The 20374-nt window shown below is 37.2% G+C and overlaps 2 protein-coding genes across 2 annotated transcripts; one reads left to right on the top strand and one right to left on the bottom strand.

The window, feature by feature from the left end:
• Window positions 1-143: 143 nt before the first annotated feature.
• On the bottom strand, window positions 144-3241 carry LOC133796374 (uncharacterized). Its single transcript, XM_062233858.1, has 8 exons — window positions 3011-3241; window positions 2233-2345; window positions 1905-1976; window positions 1562-1597; window positions 1404-1449; window positions 1165-1252; window positions 630-687; window positions 144-523 (listed from the first exon to the last, which is right to left on the bottom strand). The coding sequence occupies exons 1-8, from the start codon at window positions 3087-3089 to the stop codon at window positions 473-475; spliced, it is 543 nt and encodes a 180-aa protein (XP_062089842.1). The 5' UTR covers window positions 3090-3241; the 3' UTR covers window positions 144-472.
• A 15734-nt stretch (window positions 3242-18975) lies between these two features.
• LOC133796372 (DCC family protein At1g52590, chloroplastic) lies at window positions 18976-20312 on the top strand. The gene is made up of 5 exons (XM_062233856.1): window positions 18976-19233; window positions 19302-19359; window positions 19487-19594; window positions 19770-19862; window positions 19959-20312. The coding sequence occupies exons 1-5, from the start codon at window positions 19029-19031 to the stop codon at window positions 20038-20040; spliced, it is 546 nt and encodes a 181-aa protein (XP_062089840.1). The 5' UTR covers window positions 18976-19028; the 3' UTR covers window positions 20041-20312.
• Window positions 20313-20374: the final 62 nt, after the last annotated feature.

The raw sequence follows: 20374 nt of genomic DNA, 5'->3' as shown, positions 1-20374 counted from the left end.
ACATCAGATTTTTCAGTATATACTTGGCTTAGGGAGATCCAAGTCGATTCAATTTCAGTCTCCAGTAGATATACAATGGCAATCGTCAACCACTTTGTAAAAGTTATTGTTATAAGCTTTGAGGGTGAATGGAATAGAAAATTAAGCAAAACCAACGTACCAGTTTATACGAAGCAAAACCCCTCTACAAGATAAGGCATTTTAAGGAACATTAGGGAGAAAACTACCAAGTTATTTCTAACATGATAAACCACTAACCCAGTTAATATGTGAGGTTTATGATTAAATAAGAATCCAACAACAGGATATAGGGCGGAGACTAAAAAAACTGGAAACATCTACCAACATCTCTCATCGTTTGAAAATCAACCTGGGTCGTTAACAAAGGAAAGTGATAATCTAAAACTCGAGTGACCCCTGGCCACGCTCTGGTAAAATTACTTGGCTGGACCACACCAAGAATCTGCTTCATTTAGTCCTTTGAAGTTATAACAAGCAATCCTAAAGCGCCAATGAGAATATACTGCATAAAAAGAAACACAGAAAGTTATTTATCTCGTTTCATTCATCTTTCAAGTGTAATTGAAGGGATCTGGGACGGTAAGGAACAAAGGATAATGATATCTAACCTTGATAATGGGCTTTTCGGTCATAATAATAGTTACCCAGCCAACATAAGGCAAGAACCTGTAATTGAAAACAAAATGGGTCAGAGAAATTTCAAGCAAATCAAACTTCTTGAACCATGTATGAAGGAAATTCTAAACAAAACTTGTGGTGAGGAAGAAAGTAATCAAAATATTGAACATCATTTGTTAAACGTGATATGGTCATTACAGAACCTAGTTTCAAGTCTTTATAACAACCTAGAATATGGAACACCATTTGTTAAAACATGATGTGTTCATTACAAAACCAAGTTTCAAGACTTCATAAAACTTTAAAAATCCAAATTTCAATGTACAAAAGAATTTATTTTATGGATGATTGCCTTTTCAGCGCACTGCAGTTAAAACAAAGCAAAACAAAACTTCAAAATCTTGGGTGATCACAATTGTGTCAGGATTACATATTTGAGTTTCCACAACATGACACTTAAGCAGAACATTTGACTTTTACTATGGGGAGAGATTAGGAGGCTAGGGTTAATGCTGGAGTTCTTACCCTACAGCTCTGCCCATGATATGGTGCCGCTGAAGCCAGAGCTGGCCATGAGCATACAATAGCCTGTCATCCCCATAATTATTATCTCCTGAGAAAGAAAACAAAGAATGGAGGGTAAACATTGAGGTGTATCAGTAATATTAGTATAGCACTGGTATTATCCACACAAAATGCAGGTACACAATGTGTGTTTGTGTGGGTGTTGTGTAAATCATTTCAGAAATCCAAGAAATTTGTACCTTTTGTTAGGACATCAACTTCTCCAGTATCCTTTCGTTCGTGAACCTACATATATAATTAAAGATACTCAGAAGACAAAAGAAGGCAGTGATCATCAATAGGTACAATAGGAGCATTAGCTCTAGAAACACAGACACAACTGCCAAAATAAAGTTACCTTGATGACACGATGCACAATTGGAATTTCACGGCCCTGGAAATATAAATATATATATAAATAATGAGAACAATTAGCACTTACAGAAAAGAAGATATTCTATAATTAAAGGGCAACATAATAACACACAATAAGCAGATTTCATAAAAGTGTGATCAGCAATGATAGACTCGCTATATTTTTCTAAAATGATGCATCTCCACCAAGAACACATAACATGGCACAACAGAGATTATATTGAGCACTGAAATGAGTCTATAACAGTATAACATCAGAATAGAAAGAAGAAACTGCAATAACTAGATATAGATATGAATTTATAGAAACTCAACAAACCACTTACATCAACATTAAAAACAACAATCTCCCCGGCACGAATAGGTTCCTTACTCATGTGTAAGAACAATATATCCCCCTGCAGAGGATACCAGTGATTATCATCAGTATGGTATATTGAAAAACAATGAAAATCAATTCATGATGTCTAACAACTAAATAGATCAGAAAACATGTAAAAGAACACACACGTACACTTAGTTATCTACAAAAAACCAAAGAGAGACTTAATACAAAGATTCAGTAAAGTTACTTAACCTTAAAAGGATTCTGTATAAATATATATACATGTTATACAATAACCTTAAAAGGATTCATGCACTAAATCATCATACCCTCTTGAAGCCCGGTTCCATGCTTCCAGACAGAACAACTACAACAGGTGACTCACTGCCGGTCATGCACATCAATGCCTTCCATATTATAAGCGCAGAAGTAACGATCAAGCCTGTACAAGAAAGCAACTAATAACAATCATTTAAAATATTTTGCATACAAAGTTAATAATAAACCAAGATGTAGATGACTACTCTCACAACAATATGTTCTTCCCCAGGAACGAAGAAAACGTATCACACCAAAATTTTAGAGCTCATAATATCTGATGAAGTTAGAGCCAGACTATCCAAACTGAATATCATGTAAAACTAATACTTAATAAGCGACCAAATGCATTAAAGGAAACCTATACATACACATTAGATGTTAGAAATTGAAGATTGCTAAATAAATGTAAAACCCATAACAGAAAACAATCTTTAATTATCTTCTGCTACAATTTCTCGGCAACACATTTCACCTACTTCTTCTGCGTCGATTTTCAACAATATCATATAATTAAACCCCGTACTATTCAACCGAATTACTGAAACGATTAAAGAAATAGCATTGATGATAATCATCAAGAAGGGTGCGAAAATAAGGATAATAATCGAGAAGGGTCCATCTTCCAAATAAAACAAAAAAAGTCTCAAATTTCAATGAAAAAAAATTGCATCAGGCCCGGTTGTGTGCAGAGTTTTATGTAACGAAAAGTTTTCAACATCTGATCACAGCCCTCGTTTTCTGAGCAGGCAAACGGAAGAGAGAAAATAAAAGAAAAAGGGGACGAACCAAGACTGACGGTCTGAGTGAGGAGCTGGCGGATCTGAATAGACTTGATTGAGTCGATAGATTCGCCAATCCAACCCATTTTTCTTCGGAAACTTTTCTCCGCTTTCTTCTTCTCGTTTGTCTGTAAAATCTACGATACACCTATTAGTGCCTCCAACAGGTCCGTTTCGCACTCAGTTCATATGCGTCCGTTTCGCTTTGTATATCGTTTCTTAACATTCGTCTTTTAATTATTTTGGGAAAATAAAAAAATTCTAATAATAAGAAAGATTTTTTGTATTATGTTAAATAACAAAAAATTAATTGAAATAAGGATTTTTAGAATATTCAATTCTTGAATTTATCAAGATTAGCCAACAATCCATAAAAAATAAAGAAATCAATCTTTAGTAAATGTTTCTAAATTTATATATTATAGTATTTAATTATGTATATTGACCGGCATTTTCCTCAGCTAACAAATTAGAGAAAAACTTAAGAAAGAAGAATAAGAATACTAGATTTTAAGTGGTTTGGTTTATTACTTGTATTTAAGAATAATACTTTACAAAATTTATATTCAGACAACGTGTATACTTATTCTAAATATTCGATCACTTTTAATCATTTTGAGAAAATAAACAAATAAAAAATTCTAAAAATAAAAAAGGTATTTTTTTTATTATGTTAAGTAAAAAAAAAATTGTAATTGAAATAAGGATTTTCAGTATAGTCGTTTCTTCAATTTATCAAGATTAACCAATAAACCATAAAAAATAAAGAAACCAATCTTTAGTGTATATTTCTAAATTTATATATTGTAGTATTTAATTATTTATATTGACCAGCAATTTTGTCAGCTAACAAATTAAGAGAAAAACTTAAGAAAGAATAATAAGAAGACCAAATTTTAAGTGGTTAAGGTTATTAATTAATCATAGTCTACGAGACACTTGTATTTAAGAAGAAAAACTTGTAAAACTCAAGTTTTCTGGATATTCAGGCAACGCATATACTCACTCTGAATGTTCGATTCTTTTACATGGTGTGCTCTAGCCCTATTTATAGGCAGCTAGAAAGATTAAACTCATTAATTGGAGTTGATCACAATTATTCCCCTTTTAGTGAGGTTTGTTATTACATAAATAAAAACATTCGGTATTTAATAAGTTGATTGGCCCCAGCATTTCTCAAGTGGGCCCAATACGAGAAAGCTCAGCTCACTGCTTTATTGGAAAAGTGTCCCTAACACAATCAGGGGTAGCTACACATCTCCCCATATCAGGAGACATTGTGAGACATTATTTTTGTCGCTTGTACAGAATAGACAGCACGATCTTTTTGGCCACTGGGTGTCAAACAACTATCTGTGGTCCAGAACGCTTCTTTGGCTGACACCTGACAACTATTCTTTTCCTCTGGAGGAGGTTCTCTAACACTCGGGTGATTTGGATGTGGCTTGATGGTCTTTTCGAGAGTTACTTCCCGACTAGGTTCTCGAGAAGTAATGATCTCGGATGATACACTCCTCCCAAGGTGATGATGACGACAAGAAACTGTGCTTAAGCTCACGATGAGCCTTAAACAACCTTTTATTTATGTCACGTGTTGACTGGTAAAAACACGGACAACATTGTATTATATTAAATTTGTAACTGTTGTTTTTACTACAAGTCTCTTAAACGAGTGAGACTATTTATTTTAGGAAAAATATTATTTAACTTGAATTAATATAAATACTACTTTATTTATTTAATTAATTTTTATATTATATATGTGATTTTATTCTACTCATACACAATTAAATGTATAATACATTTCAAAATTGCTTGATTTCTACATCAAATTTGTTGAACTCCTAATGATGTTCTATATTTTGACCGTGAAGTTCTAGAAGTGAGAGCTTTCTTTCGCGCAATAGATATTTCTCTTCTTTGGTTCCATAGAGTTTGGCATTAGTGACCAACCTATACTCTCTATCACCGTGAATGAAGTTGTATTTTTATAAATCTTAAATTCTTGTTATTCATGTGTATGTTTAGCCTTTGTATTGTGGAGTTATGCACTGCAGAGATAGAAAACGAGATTACTTAGTTAGAAGATATTTCACCTTGTATTATGATATGTATACTTCATATTTTTCAATCGATGAGTATTTGGTAATTTTGTCAATTTTTTTTGATGTTTTACTATATTTTACTTAATAAATCTTGAATATAAAATATTTTTAACATTATCAGATTTTTAAGTTTAGAAAATTATTTTATCTAAACTATAAAAATATAAAATTAAATTGATAATCATTTCATATGATTAATTAAGATTTTTTTTTTCTTCTCATTTTGCTATTATAAATGGATACAGAAAACTATAATTATTCCCCATTATATGTTGTTTAAAATTAGCACGGTCCTATAGCGTCCCAAAACTCCTAATATGATTAAGTTATTTATTTAGCGTGCCAAAATAGCACGTGAGATAATTATGTGAATTATTTTACATTTATTATCATATAATTGAGTATGCATAATTATGTGTATTAAATGTGTTTAAAGACCTGCTTTTGTTAAAAAAAAACATTTTCGTAATTTTGACCAATTGATAATATATTTGTAATTATTGTGTGTTATGTGATTGAGACCACATCATTATGTGGATATATGTGATATTTGGCATGAGTGGATCATTTCGAACAATTTTTAGCGTTAAAGTCACAACGGGGATAAATACCTGGCTCAGGGCGAGCCTAGGGTATTTTGGGATTTTAAAGAATTTAAAATAATTGATAAAGTGATATTAAATTGGTGGAATAATTAGGTTTGATGGTTAGTTGATTAATTTTGAGATTAGTGGTGTAATTTGAGGTTTAGTGGGGATTTTAAGCTAAATGATCATTTTTCCCTTGAGGTTTCTTAAGGTTTTCTTAAGGTATTGATGGGGAAGGGTATATTGGCCATTTGACCAAAAATTGGACAAAATTAGCTAAGTATTATCAGCCAACCTTCCATTCACGCTCTACACAATTTCCCTCAATCTAGCTTTGGTGTTTGTTTCGGTTCTCTTTCACAAGGATTCCAAAAGCTACAAGCGAAATCATGAAAATTTGAGGAATTTGGGAAGAGACTTAGCAGCAAGAAGGAGTTTGGAGCTGCCAAGATCACCATTAGCACAAGCATTTCGAAATTCAGCAAGGTATAGACTTGTCTACCTTGTTTTGTTTAAGTTCAATATGTGTTCTTGAGATTTTTGGGGGTTTTAGTTTGAATTTCGAATTTGGGAACTCCAGGTTGATTGGGGTGTGTATTGATGTTAAAAGTAAGTTTAATGACTGTTTTGAAGCTTGAATTTTCTATGTAAGCCATGAATTTCAGCTTAAATTTTGGATTGGGGCAAAGTTTGGCTTTAAAGTGTTTTTGGTATGTTTTAATGGTATCTTGATAATGTATATGGGTTGTACTAGTTTTATTGAGGTTTGATTTTGTGTAAATTAGCTGGGAAATCAAATTATAAGTCTGAATTTGGGGTCTGAAAGTTGCACGTTTGAAATTGGGGAAGAACATGAAATTTTTGGGCATGATTTAAGTTTCCTGGGACCTAGCGCGATAGCGCTATTGTCCCGGAACCCAGTGAATTTTGGGGCTTGATTTGAGTTTCCAGGCTACCAGCGCGATTGCGCTAGTACCCCAGAAACCCATATATTTTTTATAGCGTGGTCATGTTAGTGATGGCGCGACAACGCCAGGTGCCCCAAAAATGCAACTTTCTGAAGTTTTTGGAGTTTAGCCCATGAAGTCTGGGATCTGATTCGGGGCCCATTTGGGGGCTCGGGGGACGATTCCACTACCTTGTTGAATGGAATTGGAGGTCCAGAGAGCTAGGGTTTAGTTTTGGAATCTGTTATTGAACTTAGTCCCTAATAAGCGTACCATTTATGTTGTGACTCGGGTTTTCGAGGGGCTCAGAAAAAGGATCGCACTCGAGGTCGCTCCGTCTTCAACACAGGACTCGAGGTAAGAAAACTGGCATATGCACATAGAGCAGGGCATTTTATCGGTTATATTGGGATGCAGTTATAACCGTATATATGAATTTGTTAGGGTTGAGTTTCCCTTCATGCATAATGTTGTTTACTATGCTTATTTATATGGATTTGTCTGTGGATGACCGACATGGTTTATATTCGACAATCGTGCGGAACATGGGCCGTGATGACGGGGTCAATTTGAGGATGCGGTACCTACTCGCCCGACATGGACAGTAAGCTTGGTGCTGGGAGACGCACCTCGCTTGGCCATGGCTATTAAGCTTGGTGAAGCATATTAATTGTTGTTTTTATTTAAGGGGATCATTACTATGCCTTGTGGGTTTTTATTGCTGGACCATGGCTCACAAGTGCTCTATGGTGCAGGTAAAGGCAAGGAGAAAGTTGACCAACCATGAAATGAAGGGCTCTAGAGAGATGCGTACATATTCCGCCTGCTCGGCCATCAGAGTTGAGATATTTGAGGGACTTAAGTTAAAAGTCCATTTTGTCACTTAAGTCGACTATTTTTTTGAACAAAGTAATTATATTTTGTTTACATTTTTTTTGGGATCCCTTGTAAATGTTTAATGTCTTTAATAAAAAGTTTAAATCATTTTGACAAAAAATTTTAATACCTAAATCTCAATTTAATTTTAATTATAATTTTGAGTCCAAATGACCTACTTAACAAGTTAAGTACTATTTTAAACACACAGTGTAACGATCTTGGATTAGTAAGGCATTACAGTATCCAAATGTTAATAGAGCGGTTATAGTTGAATAATTAACTTACAAGGATGAAGATGCTAATTGAAAAACCATCATTGATCCACACCATTATCATTCCTAGTATTCATCCATCTTTTTTCTATTCTTACCCTTTTCTAAATAAATTACACATAAATTTATAAAAATTATTTTCACACACATTCTTTAAAAAATTTAGTGCAAAATTACTCCTATTAGTAAATTCTACCCCTATAAGTATTTATTATTATTTTTTAAAATATATAGTTTTGACACTCTTAGGTAAAAAATAATAGTAATTGTTGACTGCGTTTTTAGCCAACGACGTGAGAACGTCAAATACGACAAGCCTACAAGAGAAATAAAAACGACACAGACGGTTTAAACAGGAAAAGTAAATAACACACAGGATTTTTATAGTGGTTCAGCCCCGATTGTCGGTAATAGCCTAATCCACTTAGAGTTGTGATTTATAGATCTATACTCAAGATCAGATGGACTGAGCCAACTGAGTTTCTTCAGTACAGATTGTGAAAATACAAGTGTTCTCTCAAATATCATGTAACGACTCAAATTCACTAATAAGGCTTAAGGGCCTTGATTTGTGTGCCGGGAGGGCATGATGAGAATTATGTGTGATGACTATGATTTCAAGCATGTTATATGATATGTGAATTATATTATGTGATAATTATGATATGTGAATTGTACTGTGTGGGTGCTGTGATACAAATGTGATGCACGTGCCAAGACGGTCCTAGGAAACTAGATAATGGTAACTGGTGATTTGGTAACCTGCGTAACTGTTAGTAACTATAGAGAGTAACAGGTTTTATTGGGAAAGTGGTAGAATTGTAAAGATAGGGAAAGGACAAATAAGCCCTTGAGGTTTAGTTAGTAAGTGATATTAATGGAGGGTTAAAATGGTAATTTGGTAGTAAATAGATGAGTTTGAGCTGAAGGAATAACATTTACGTATAACACTTTGGGAGTTGGTTTATGTTGAATATTGGAGACCTAGAAGTAGAACAAAAGAAAGAAGGAAAAGAGAAGCTGAACTCTAGCTCTTGGAAGGAGAATCAAGGGGGTGATTGAGGTTGTCAACCAAGCTTAGGCCAAGAAAACTCAGAGGTAAGGATTTGGCTATAATATGTTTAAGTTTCAAGTCTGAATTTGTAGAGATGAATATGAATTGAAACAAATTGGTGGCTGGTTTTGTATGAACTCAGAATTGGGAAATCAAGGGGGAAGGAGGTTTAGAGCTGGAGGTTGGACTCACCACTCAAGGTAAGGTTTCTGTGTGATTATTAGGCTTGTTTCTGTTAAGGTATAGGGAGTTTGGAGTGTGGTTTGTGTTTGAGTTCAAGCTGTTCTTAATTTTCTGGTTTGAGTTGTTAAGTGTGAAATTCAAGAGTGACTTTTAGGATTGAAGGTGTGAGTGAGCTTGGGTATGATGTCTTTGGGTTGTTGTGAGGTTTGTTAGGGGTTTAGAGTTGGTTTTGGGACTTAGGATGTGGTTTGGGGTGATTTGGAGAGGTTGGAGCTCGGGAAAATGCGAAGGAAAAACCCAGAATTCTGGGCTGCGAAGGCGTGCCGCGGCACAGGTTTTGTGTGCCGCGGCCTGGAGTCTCTGATTGATGGGTGCCGCGGCACAAGAAAGTGGTGCCGCGGCACAAGGCAAATTTCAGGGTGTTATATTTTGCAATTTTTGGCCTTTGCTCCGGGGGTTCGGGGGATGTCTCCGGGGTGTTGTTCTAAGGTTTTGGGGGTTCCGAGAGTGTGGGTTAGGTACCGGGAAGGTAGTCTTGGATTGGTTAATGACAAAGAATATTATGTTTGTGTTGTGATTAGGACTTTGGAGAGGCTCGGGGTAGAGGACCGTGCTTGTGGCTACGTGGCATCGGGAACCAGTAAATTGAAAGGTAAGAAAGCTGCACCTGAGTATGTGGTTAGGTTGGGACTAAGTGTTCCCTATGTTTGTATGCATTATTATGTGAATATGAATAATCATGTGGACACGATGGGACTAAGAGCTCCCTATATTTGTTTATCATGTCGTGAGATGGTGTTATTACGCCATGGGACATGCGATTACTGGCCTAAGGGTGTCGGAATCATTATTTGCGCACTGGGGCGCGGCTCAGCCACTGGGAGCTGAGGCAGCTTGTTTATCACTGAGCTTGGTTAAGCTGGCCAGAGTCAGTGAGTATTACACTGGGGGCGGCTCTATTGAGCCGAAGACAGTGTGCCAAATAGAGGGTGCGACTAAGGGCGCCAACCCTGAATGTTATTTGATGGGTATGACAATCTATTGGTTATGAACGTGAATATTGTGCTGTGAATATAGTTAATTGATTGTCTGAATGACAACTGTTATTGCTGATTGGATAAATGTATGAAATGTTGAATTCTCGGTTGAGCATTGTGAAATATTTGTTAAGCGTTGCTGATCTTACTATGTTATCATGCTTTCTTGCTGGGCCTTGGCTCACGGGTGCTACGTGGTGCAGGTTAAGGCAAGGGCAGGTTGGACCAAGCCCGAGGTGGAGAGCTCCAAGGTGAAATGTACATAGCTAGCTGCTCGATCACCACGATCGAGGAGTGGACCAGGACAGGGACTACCTAACTGCTCGTTTTTGCCTTAGTATGGCCAGTCAGTGTGTTTAAACTTTGTAACCTTTTTGTAAAGGGCTTTTAAACTGTCATTTTTGGGATCCCATGTAGATAAACAATGCTTAGTAATGAAAATATAACTTTTGAGACCAAAACACTTTTAACCTTAGTTCCTCTACTGATTCAGTAACACGATTTTACGTAAATAACTTGATTAGCAAGTCTGGCACCTTATAAACACACAGTGTAACGGTCTTGGCTATCCAGGGCGTTACAACTTGGTATCAGAGCGTCCTAGGTTTATGGGTCCTGAAGACTAGCTGGATATGTACATTCGCCGCGGGAGACAAGCTCAACTCAGGGTTTGGTAATTGTGTGTGCATGATGATGTGCTTAAATGATTTGAGTGAGATATGATTGTTGATATCTGTTTGATGAATAAGGAGCATGAGATACTGATGGGGCCTGGCCCTTGACTGCTGTGTGGTGCTATTTAGGCATGTTGATTAGTATTGCTCTTGCATGTGGTTGAATACATGGATAATGGCGATATAGGGATTGCAGGTTATTATATGTTAAATTGAACTTATATGATATACCCGTTTGTTGGCATGGAGGGCATAAAAGGTATGAACGCATCTAGTGATAAAGAGATTTGATAATTTATGCATAATATTGGTGTTTAATATGTTTTATGTGTGTTTGGTTGTTATGATTGTTTGGATCTGCCCTTGAGTTGGTTTTGGGTATAAACGTCAGGGCTGAGAAGTTTAGTCGGTGAAGACAGATTAATTCAGGGTGTATGTATTGAGAACGGTCAATTGGATTCAGTTTTGGTTTTGGTAGGAATAGAAGATGACAGTTAGGGGTTGGAATCCTCCACCTTCCCTTGAGATTCGCAGCAGGTGTTTGTTGATTTATGAGTCAGGCTGTGAGGTCTGATGGAATTTATTGGATGGATGAAAAAGGCAAGTTACTGAGGAGGAACAGACAAGAATTATTGTACGGAAGTCTTATCCTCTAGTTTCGAGGAAGGTTTGGGTTTGTTCAGGAATCAATTAGTGAATGGGTGTGGCTAACCCCGTTCTTAGTGATATGAGAAGGATAAATTGGGATAAGTAACCTTACTAGGAAATTGTGGTAAAAGGGTGTCAAAAGTGGCAAGATAGCGATAATACATATTGCTGAGTTTGGTGGGTTGGTCGGTCCACTTTGGATTACGGTACAAATGGATGAAGCCGAGGATGATAAGTCATTTGTGAGTTAAACTCTGAGTTGGTTGTCTGTGCTTGGGCAGTAGAGAGAGAGGGCCTCATTATCTATGGTGAAGGGAATACATATGATGATATTTTCGTTCGTCGAAATATAGTAGGTGTGGCTACTCAGTGATCGGAAGAATGAGAACCTTTGGTGGTTTTATAGTTCCTGGGTTGGACAGGAAAGGGGTTCAGTGCACAGGTTGGCCATTGAGGCAGGGAGGACTGGGATACTTTATTCATTTAAAGCCCAAGGTTAGTTTCTCAGAAGTGACTAGTGGATTGGATAGCCTTTGCTTTGGTTGGGAAGAGAGCTGAAAGGAGTTGGTGTTGTGCGTCTATTAGGAAGGATTCAGATGGGTATATGTTGAGGAAAGTTAATATGTTATATTAGGGACAACTTTGGACAGTCATGAGTATTTCTTGAAGTATATTGATTGGACTGAATGGGAATTAGACTAGTCAGTAGGAAAGTAGATGAGAATGCAGCTTTCGGGCACAGTTTGGAATTTGGGTATGGAAGAAGTTGGTATCAGGGACGCAATGAGAGATGATACTGGGGATGAAGAGTTTAAATGCCTCGTTACAAGACAGGACGGTGTCTTTAGGAGTTGATTATCGGTCTGGTTATTACTAGATAAGGATCAAGGAAAGAGACATCTTAGGAAATTATTACTTGTACCGAGAGGGGTGTGATGCATTACTAGTAAGGATTTCTAGTCGTTTGTACTTAAATGACATGGATGGTTTGCATTCAGGATTCATTAATGACGAGTTGAATTACTCCCCAGTTAGAAGTGGAATGTGAACGACTACTATACTGATGATATCACGACTAAAGCAGTAGGGTCAGAGGTAAGGTTTCAGAGGGTAGTAACTTCATTCTTCAAAGGTATTCCAGGTTAAGTACAGGAAGGGAGGAGATCAGGTACGGAAAGAGTTGATCAGAAGCACACTAAGGCCGATGAATGTATCAGCTACTACTTGAAGTATTCTCGAAGACAGTTACAACGTGAGGGTTTTGAACATGAAGAGTCGGTCAAGTAGGGGGAACGGTGATGGGTTGTAAGAAAGGAGCGGTAACTCTTGAGTTTAAAAAGGGGAAATCCTTGTAGTGGCTGGCGTTTATACCTGGAGTGTGAGGTCTACTGCAAGGGAAATGATTAGAGCCTTAGTTGATGTGATGGACACTACTTGAGTTGTATCAGTGGGACAAGACAGACTGGGTTGGTTTATGGGTTTCCAGATAAGTTTCCAAAGAATTCGTCAGGGAGTTCGTCTGCGTAAAGAGATGGATTGGGGATAAGACTGGTGTCAGGGATGGAATTAGATCTAAAATGTTGTATTGAATGGTTTTAACAAAACGATGAGAGTTAAGGTCTTAATTGTTGAGTAGGATGACATACTTCAGGAAGGATCTTTGATCTGGTTATTACCAGCTAGAGATCAGAAATAGTTAGGATCTTTGATCTGGTTATTACCAGCTAGAGATCAGAAATAGTTAAGGATCTTTGATCTGGTTATTACCAGCTAGAGATCAGGTGCAGTTAGGGATCTTTGACCTGGTTATTACCAGTTGGAGAACAGGGAAGAGGATAGGTAGGAGGTTGCTATCATGTTGGATAAGGGAACTGAGGATGCTAGGTTATGTGTTGAGGGTTTGGTCAATGCCAAACTGTTTTTGTGAAATAGGTAAAAAGGGTATTCAAAGATTATCTGAATTGGACTTGTAATTGTCTTGATCGACGGCACGGTGATGTATTCTGGTTGGAACTTTGTTAAGGTTGAAGAATGCCTTGGAAGTAAGAGTTTCCCTAAGCAAGCATGATGGTACCGGTAGTTGGTGAGATTCACGTCTTCTTACAGATTAGAATCAATTGTTGTGTTGCTATGATACCTCAAGACAGGAGGAAGTGATGATCTATGCATGGTGTTGGTTAGAGGATCCGACTAGAACTAGAGTGGAGTATCTAGTAGGCTTAATAGCCAGTGGATACCTGGAATTATTATCTTATACAGGAACAAGAATGACAGTTAAGGAAAACCCAAATGAAAGGAATTAAAGGCAAGTCTTAATTGAATTAGCAAAGGATTCTACAGTGTTATGTGTAAGTTTATAGTGATATAAGGACCAAATTTGGACTCTGATGGACACCGAAATTACATAGAAATTCTGGATGAATCTCGTACTAATCTCTTGGTCCTTTCATCCAGACATTAGGAAAAAGGTACAATAATTTGAAGGTTTTTATTGGAGGCCTAGATGGAGAAGAATATAATGAATGAGGAACAAAATTCTTATTCCGATAGCAGTTTGTGATAGGCATCGCAACCTTTGAGTATGTTATAATGGGAATAAGGAAATATGGTGATAGGTATTGCAGAGAGGTTGCCAAGATGGTGGGGTCATCATGGATCAACGTTTGGGGAGAACTTGCTTTTATCAGTAAGAATAATTTATACAGCTGACCAGTACTCAGAACTTTAAGCGAGGTGGGTGGTAAGCCTCCATGGAATTCAGAGTTAATTTCATTGAACAAGGACTTTATCATACTCTCAGGTCTTGGGAGGATTAAGAAAGGCAATGAACAGATAAGCAGAATCTGACGAGTTTTATTATTTTCAGACTGATGGTAAATCAGAGAGAAAGGAAGTTATTTGGTTATTGGAAGAACACTTGATAAAATGGAATATAAGAAGGATTGTATTTCGTCCCTTCGTTGGAATGAGATAAGTGATAGGTTGTATTTGGATCTGAAGGTAGTTCAGGGGATCATTGAGATTATTAAAAGATTAGAGCATGAACTCACTTTTCAAAGTAGATGGAAAAGCTTTATTGAATTGGGAAACAGGAGTATGGAGTTTCGAGTAGAAGATGGTAGCTTTCGTGGGATGTCGCCAGAGATAGAGAGGTGAAGAGCTAGATGGACCCCAGGGTATAAAGGCTGTTTGGATCCGGTAGGGGATCAGTGAGGTTGTTTTTAAGTTGACTACATCTTTGGGCACCGTTAGCTATACGCAGTGGATTTTGTATTCCATGTTAGGGACATGGATTGGAGAAACTCATGCGTTAATTGATAAGGATCTACAGATTAAAATGAAGATATTCCATGTGGGGTGACCGGTTTAAGCATGAAATTGAAAGACTGAGGTTTTGAGGAATAAGATTGTACCTTGAGTTAAGGTAACACACCAGAAATGGTAGGGTCAAGGAATGACCGGGATAGCTGGAATGAGTTGTGCGGAATTTGTGTCTTGAATTGCTCGGGTAAATTTCGAGGACGAAATTCTCATTAGGAGGGGATAGTTGTAACGACCCAAATTCACTAATAAGGCTTAAGGGCCTTGATTAGTGTGCCGGGAGGGCATGATGAGAATTATGTGTGATGACTATGATTTCAAGCATGTTATATGATATGTGAATTATATTATGTGATAATTATGATATGTGAATTGTACTGTGTGGGTGCTGTGATACAAATGTGATGCACGTGCCAAGACGGTCCTAGGAAACTAGATAATGGTAACTGGTGATTTGGTAACCTGCGTAACTGTTAGTAACTATAGAGAGTAACAGGTTTTATTGGGAAAGTGGTAGAATTGTAAAGATAGGGAAAGGACAAATAAGCCCTTGAGGTTTAGTTAGTAAGTGATATTAATGGAGGGTTAAAATGGTAATTTGGTAGTAAATAGATGAGTTTGAGCTGAAGGAATAACATTTACGTATAACACTTTGGGAGTTGGTTTATGTTGAATATTGGAGACCTAGAAGTAGAACAAAAGAAAGAAGGAAAAGAGAAGCTGAACTCTAGCTCTTGGAAGGAGAATCAAGGGGGTGATTGAGGTTGTCAACCAAGCTTAGGCCAAGAAAACTCAGAGGTAAGGATTTGGCTATAATATGTTTAAGTTTCAAGTCTGAATTTGTAGAGATGAATATGAATTGAAACAAATTGGTGGCTGGTTTTGTATGAACTCAGAATTGGGAAATCAAGGGGGAAGGAGGTTTAGAGCTGGAGGTTGGACTCACCACTCAAGGTAAGGTTTCTGTGTGATTATTAGGCTTGTTTCTGTTAAGGTATAGGGAGTTTGGAGTGTGGTTTGTGTTTGAGTTCAAGCTGTTCTTAATTTTCTGGTTTGAGTTGTTAAGTGTGAAATTCAAGAGTGACTTTTAGGATTGAAGGTGTGAGTGAGCTTGGGTATGATGTCTTTGGGTTGTTGTGAGGTTTGTTAGGGGTTTAGAGTTGGTTTTGGGACTTAGGATGTGGTTTGGGGTGATTTGGAGAGGTTGGAGCTCGGGAAAATGCGAAGGAAAAACCCAGAATTCTGGGCTGCGAAGGCGTGCCGCGGCACGGGTTTTGTGTGCCGCGGCCTGGAGTCTCTGATTGATGGGTGCCGCGGCACAAGAAAGTGGTGCCGCGGCACAAGGCAAATTTCAGGGTGTTATATTTTGCAATTTTTGGCCTTTGCTCCGGGGGTTCGGGGGATGTCTCCGGGGTGTTGTTCTAAGGTTTTGGGGGTTCCGAGAGTGTGGGTTAGGTACCGGGAAGGTAGTCTTGGATTGGTTAATGACAAAGAATATTATGTTTGTGTTGTGATTAGGACTTTGGAGAGGCTCGGGGTAGAGGACCGTGCTTGTGGCTACGTGGCATCGGGAACCAGTAAATTGAAAGGTAAGAAAGCTGCACCTGAGTATGTGGTTAGGTTGGGACTAAGTGTTCCCTATGTTTGTATGCATTATTATGTGAATATGAATAATCATGTGGACACGATGGGACTAAGAGCTCCCTATATTTGTTTATCATGTCGTGAGATGGTGTTATTACGCCATGGGACATGCGATTACTGGCCTAAGGGTGTCGGAATCATTATTTGCGCACTGGGGCGCGGCTCAGCCACTGGGAGCTGAGGCAGCTTGTTTATCACTGAGCTTGGTTAAGCTGGCCAGAGTCAGTGAGTATTACACTGGGGGCGGCTCTATTGAGCCGAAGACAGTGTGCCAAATAGAGGGTGCGACTAAGGGCGCCAACCCTGAATGTTATTTGATGGGTATGACAATCTATTGGTTATGAACGTGAATATTGTGCTGTGAATATAGTTAATTGATTGTCTGAATGACAACTGTTATTGCTGATTGGATAAATGTATGAAATGTTGAATTCTCGGTTGAGCATTGTGAAATATTTGTTAAGCGTTGCTGATCTTACTATGTTATCATGCTTTCTTGCTGGGCCTTGGCTCACGGGTGCTACGTGGTGCAGGTTAAGGCAAGGGCAGGTTGGACCAAGCCCGAGGTGGAGAGCTCCAAGGTGAAATGTACATAGCTAGCTGCTCGATCACCACGATCGAGGAGTGGACCAGGACAGGGACTACCTAACTGCTCGTTTTTGCCTTAGTATGGCCAGTCAGTGTGTTTAAACTTTGTAACCTTTTTGTAAAGGGCTTTTAAACTGTCATTTTTGGGATCCCATGTAGATAAACAATGCTTAGTAATGAAAATATAACTTTTGAGACCAAAACACTTTTAACCTTAGTTCCTCTACTGATTCAGTAACACGATTTTACGTAAATAACTTGATTAGCAAGTCTGGCACCTTATAAACACACAGTGTAACGGTCTTGGCTATCCAGGGCGTTACATATCAGCACTTTCTCTCTCTAGAATACACAGACCCAATTTTCTCTCTCTAGAAAGAAGAAGCAGAAGAAGCCCCTCTCTAATCCCATAAGCCCTCTATTTATAGGCCTGGGATACTCAACTGATATCCCCTTTAGATAGGGATATTTTATTATTCATCTTATATTTATATTACAAGAAATATTTAAAATACAACTAATTCCTCAATTTGAGTGAGGAATGAGAGATTCCCGGGTGCCTAGACCAATTCTTGCTAGAGTCGCTCTGGGGACTTTGACGTAGTCTCACATGCATATTGATTACTCCTTCAAGCTTTCCTTGGACCAAGGTGATACAAGCTTGGCTCTCCTCGGACCAAGGTGGTCCGAGGCAACACCCTTGCTTCTCACCTCGGACAAGTCCGAGCATACCTTCTCCAATCAAGGTCCGATCGGACCTTGCGGCCTTCTCATCGGACCAAGGTGGTCCGAGGCATCCTCCTCTTGCCTTCTCCTTGGACCAAGGTGGTCCAAGGCATCCTCCTTGACATCTCTCCTTGGACAAGCCTGAGGCACTCCCCTTTAGCATCTCCCAACTATGTCCGATCGGACATTGTGTAGGCTCTCCTTGGCAAAATCTAAGTCTCCATTCTTGGCTTGCATGGGACTCCTCCTCCTTATCTACTTACCTTGGACACGTTCGAGCCAACACTTAGGAAACCTTGGGAGGCTTACCTCAAACATACCCTTGGGGTCTCCTAGGACCACATCCTCCTTGGGGTCTCCTAGGACCACTTTCTCCTTGGGGTCTCCTAGGACCACATCCTCCTTGGGGTCTCCTAAGACCCCTCCCCTTAGTTCTCCTAGAATGCATTCTCCTTAGCCTCTTAGGATGCATTCTCCTATTTTTTGGATATATTAGCAATCTTTTAAGTAATAATCATATAAAAAAGCAAATAACAATTTATTTTATTTTTTAACTCAAAATAAAAATATATAAATAATTTTAAATTAAAAAAATATTTTAGAATCGAAATCATTTGTAAAATTGTAATATTAAATTTTATACTTATGAAAATGATAATATCAAACAAATATTTATTAATTAAAAATAGTAAATTAATTAATAATAGATGAGTGGTAAATTATATATTTCCAAGTTATTAAATAATTAATTTTTATTTCTTAATATGTGATAAGAATATTTATGTTAATTTATTAAATTATATATTTAATAATAATTAAACAATTAAGAGGAAATTAGGGTGCCATTATCTCACTCTATTTTTAATTATATGAAGTAATTTAATCAAGGATGAAATAGTCTTATTAAAATAATAAACAAAAAATAAGACTTAATATTGGTAGGAATTCTAAAATAATAGTTATTATTAAAATTTATAAAATGTCCACTTGAGGCTAGCTCAAGTAATTAGATGTATGAATTTGTATATGAAAAGTAGAAGGGTTCAAATTCCCATGTATAAAAAAAATAAAATTTTATAAATAAAAAATAAAATTTGATATTAAGTAAAATCTTATAAGACTGAAATAATATTGTTTCAATTATATAAAGAAGAGAATTTATAAAATAGAGTTTTAAGATATTTAGCTACAAACGAGAAACCAACACAATATTACGGCAATTTAAGTGCCACGTGGAAAATTATCAGACAGCCACGTTGACTTGGCGAAGAGAGTGAGCGAATACACTGGTACACCACTAAAAAGAAGCATTTGGAGATTACAATTTCAGACCACTGTCGGTGTTGAGTGAGTGGATCAAATGGCGATGCAGCTCCAGTTTCCATGCGCGGGTGTACGATTAGGCGCGTCAGGACCGGCGCACGTTAACAAAAGGGTCACTGCGTTTGCTACCCAATCCCGATCCCGATCCCGATCCCCGAGCCGAGCCGATGATGACGTGGACTGGGTCCAAGCTACTTCGGCCTTCTTCCAGAGAGATACCCGGCCCATTATGTTATTTGACGGTACTATTACAACTTCTACTGAATTATATCATATTCTACGTGATTTCTTATTTTAAGTTCTTATACAGGTGTTTGTAACTTATGTAATGGAGGTGTAAAGTTTGTACGTGATAATGATCGAAATAGGTGAATTTACTAATCTTTTTATTACTTATTTGTTGGAATTTGAACTTCAATTTTCAATGAACCTCACATATGAACAAATTGATTTGTTATTTTACCTATTATACTAAAGGGAATGTGCTAATGGCAGGAGAATAAGATTTGAGGCTCTCCAAAGTGAAGCTGGCAAGAATCTGCTTAGGAGGTCAGGAAGAGCACCAGATGATATTTCAAGTGTTGTTCTTGTTGAAAAAGATAGGTAAAACTTAAAGTGTTATTAATGCCAAATTCAGTGCCCATGTTAATGTTTTTAAGTGAATGATCATTTGGTTACAGATGAAAAGAAGTGACATGTTCATTTGATCATTAGTACAATGTTTTAAAGTAGAAAAATATAATAAAAGTATTGAATTACTTTCTTTGTTTTATTTCAGATCATATATTAAGTCAGAAGCTGTTTTAAAGATAATGGAATATATAAACTTGCCTTTCCCTCAGCTAGCATTCTTCCTACACTTTGTACCACTGTAAGTTTTTTTTCTTTTCTTTTCTTTTTTTCGAGACAATGAAAACTGTGAAATTCGACATAATTTGAAACTAATTTTCAATTTGAATTGTTGCAGGTTCGTGAGAGATTTTATGTATGACAGAGTTGCAAACAATCGTTACACGATTTTCGGCCGTTCAGAATCATGTGAGCTATAGATTATTTCATCAGTATAACCTATATGTGGAAAAGTACCTAAAAGAGAGATCTTGCTCTGTATGAACTATGTAGTTCATGAGTTACATAGAAGAATAGCACTAAATACTATAGCTTTTTATTCCATAGCAACATAACAAGTGCTTACAACATGGATTTATGCAAGTTAGTTTCTGTGTTTATTAACTAATACACGATTGAATTTAGAAGGACATTGATTGTAAAGTAATTTACAAGGAACGAGTGATATAAATATGATATTTTTATTAGAAAATGTGTCTGTAGAAATACTATAAATCTCTCTCTATATATATGTATATATATATGATATATTAG

Source organism: Humulus lupulus, chromosome 8, assembly GCF_963169125.1.
Source record: "Humulus lupulus chromosome 8, drHumLupu1.1, whole genome shotgun sequence".
Taxonomy (NCBI): domain Eukaryota; kingdom Viridiplantae; phylum Streptophyta; class Magnoliopsida; order Rosales; family Cannabaceae; genus Humulus; species Humulus lupulus.
Note: the sequence above shows the minus strand (reverse complement) of the source record. Positions and strands in the feature narration are given on the sequence as shown.

Bases quoted from the DNA above. Each gene is read 5' to 3' on its own strand.
- LOC133796374 (XM_062233858.1), bottom strand. From the start codon at position 3,089: ATGGGTTGGATTGGCGAATCTATCGACTCAATCAAGTCTATTCAGATC. The intron at 2,346-3,010 runs GTTCGTCCCCTT...TTTCTTGTACAG, and splicing joins CACTCAGACCGTCAGTCTTG to GCTTGATCGTTACTTCTGCG. The intron at 688-1,164 runs GTAAGAACTCCA...TTTCAATTACAG, and splicing joins ATCATGGGCAGAGCTGTAGG to GTTCTTGCCTTATGTTGGCT.
- LOC133796372 (XM_062233856.1), top strand. From the start codon at position 19,029: ATGGCGATGCAGCTCCAGTTTCCATGCGCGGGTGTACGATTAGGCGCG. The intron at 19,234-19,301 runs GTACTATTACAA...GTTCTTATACAG, and splicing joins GCCCATTATGTTATTTGACG to GTGTTTGTAACTTATGTAAT. The intron at 19,360-19,486 runs GTGAATTTACTA...TGCTAATGGCAG, and splicing joins CGTGATAATGATCGAAATAG to GAGAATAAGATTTGAGGCTC.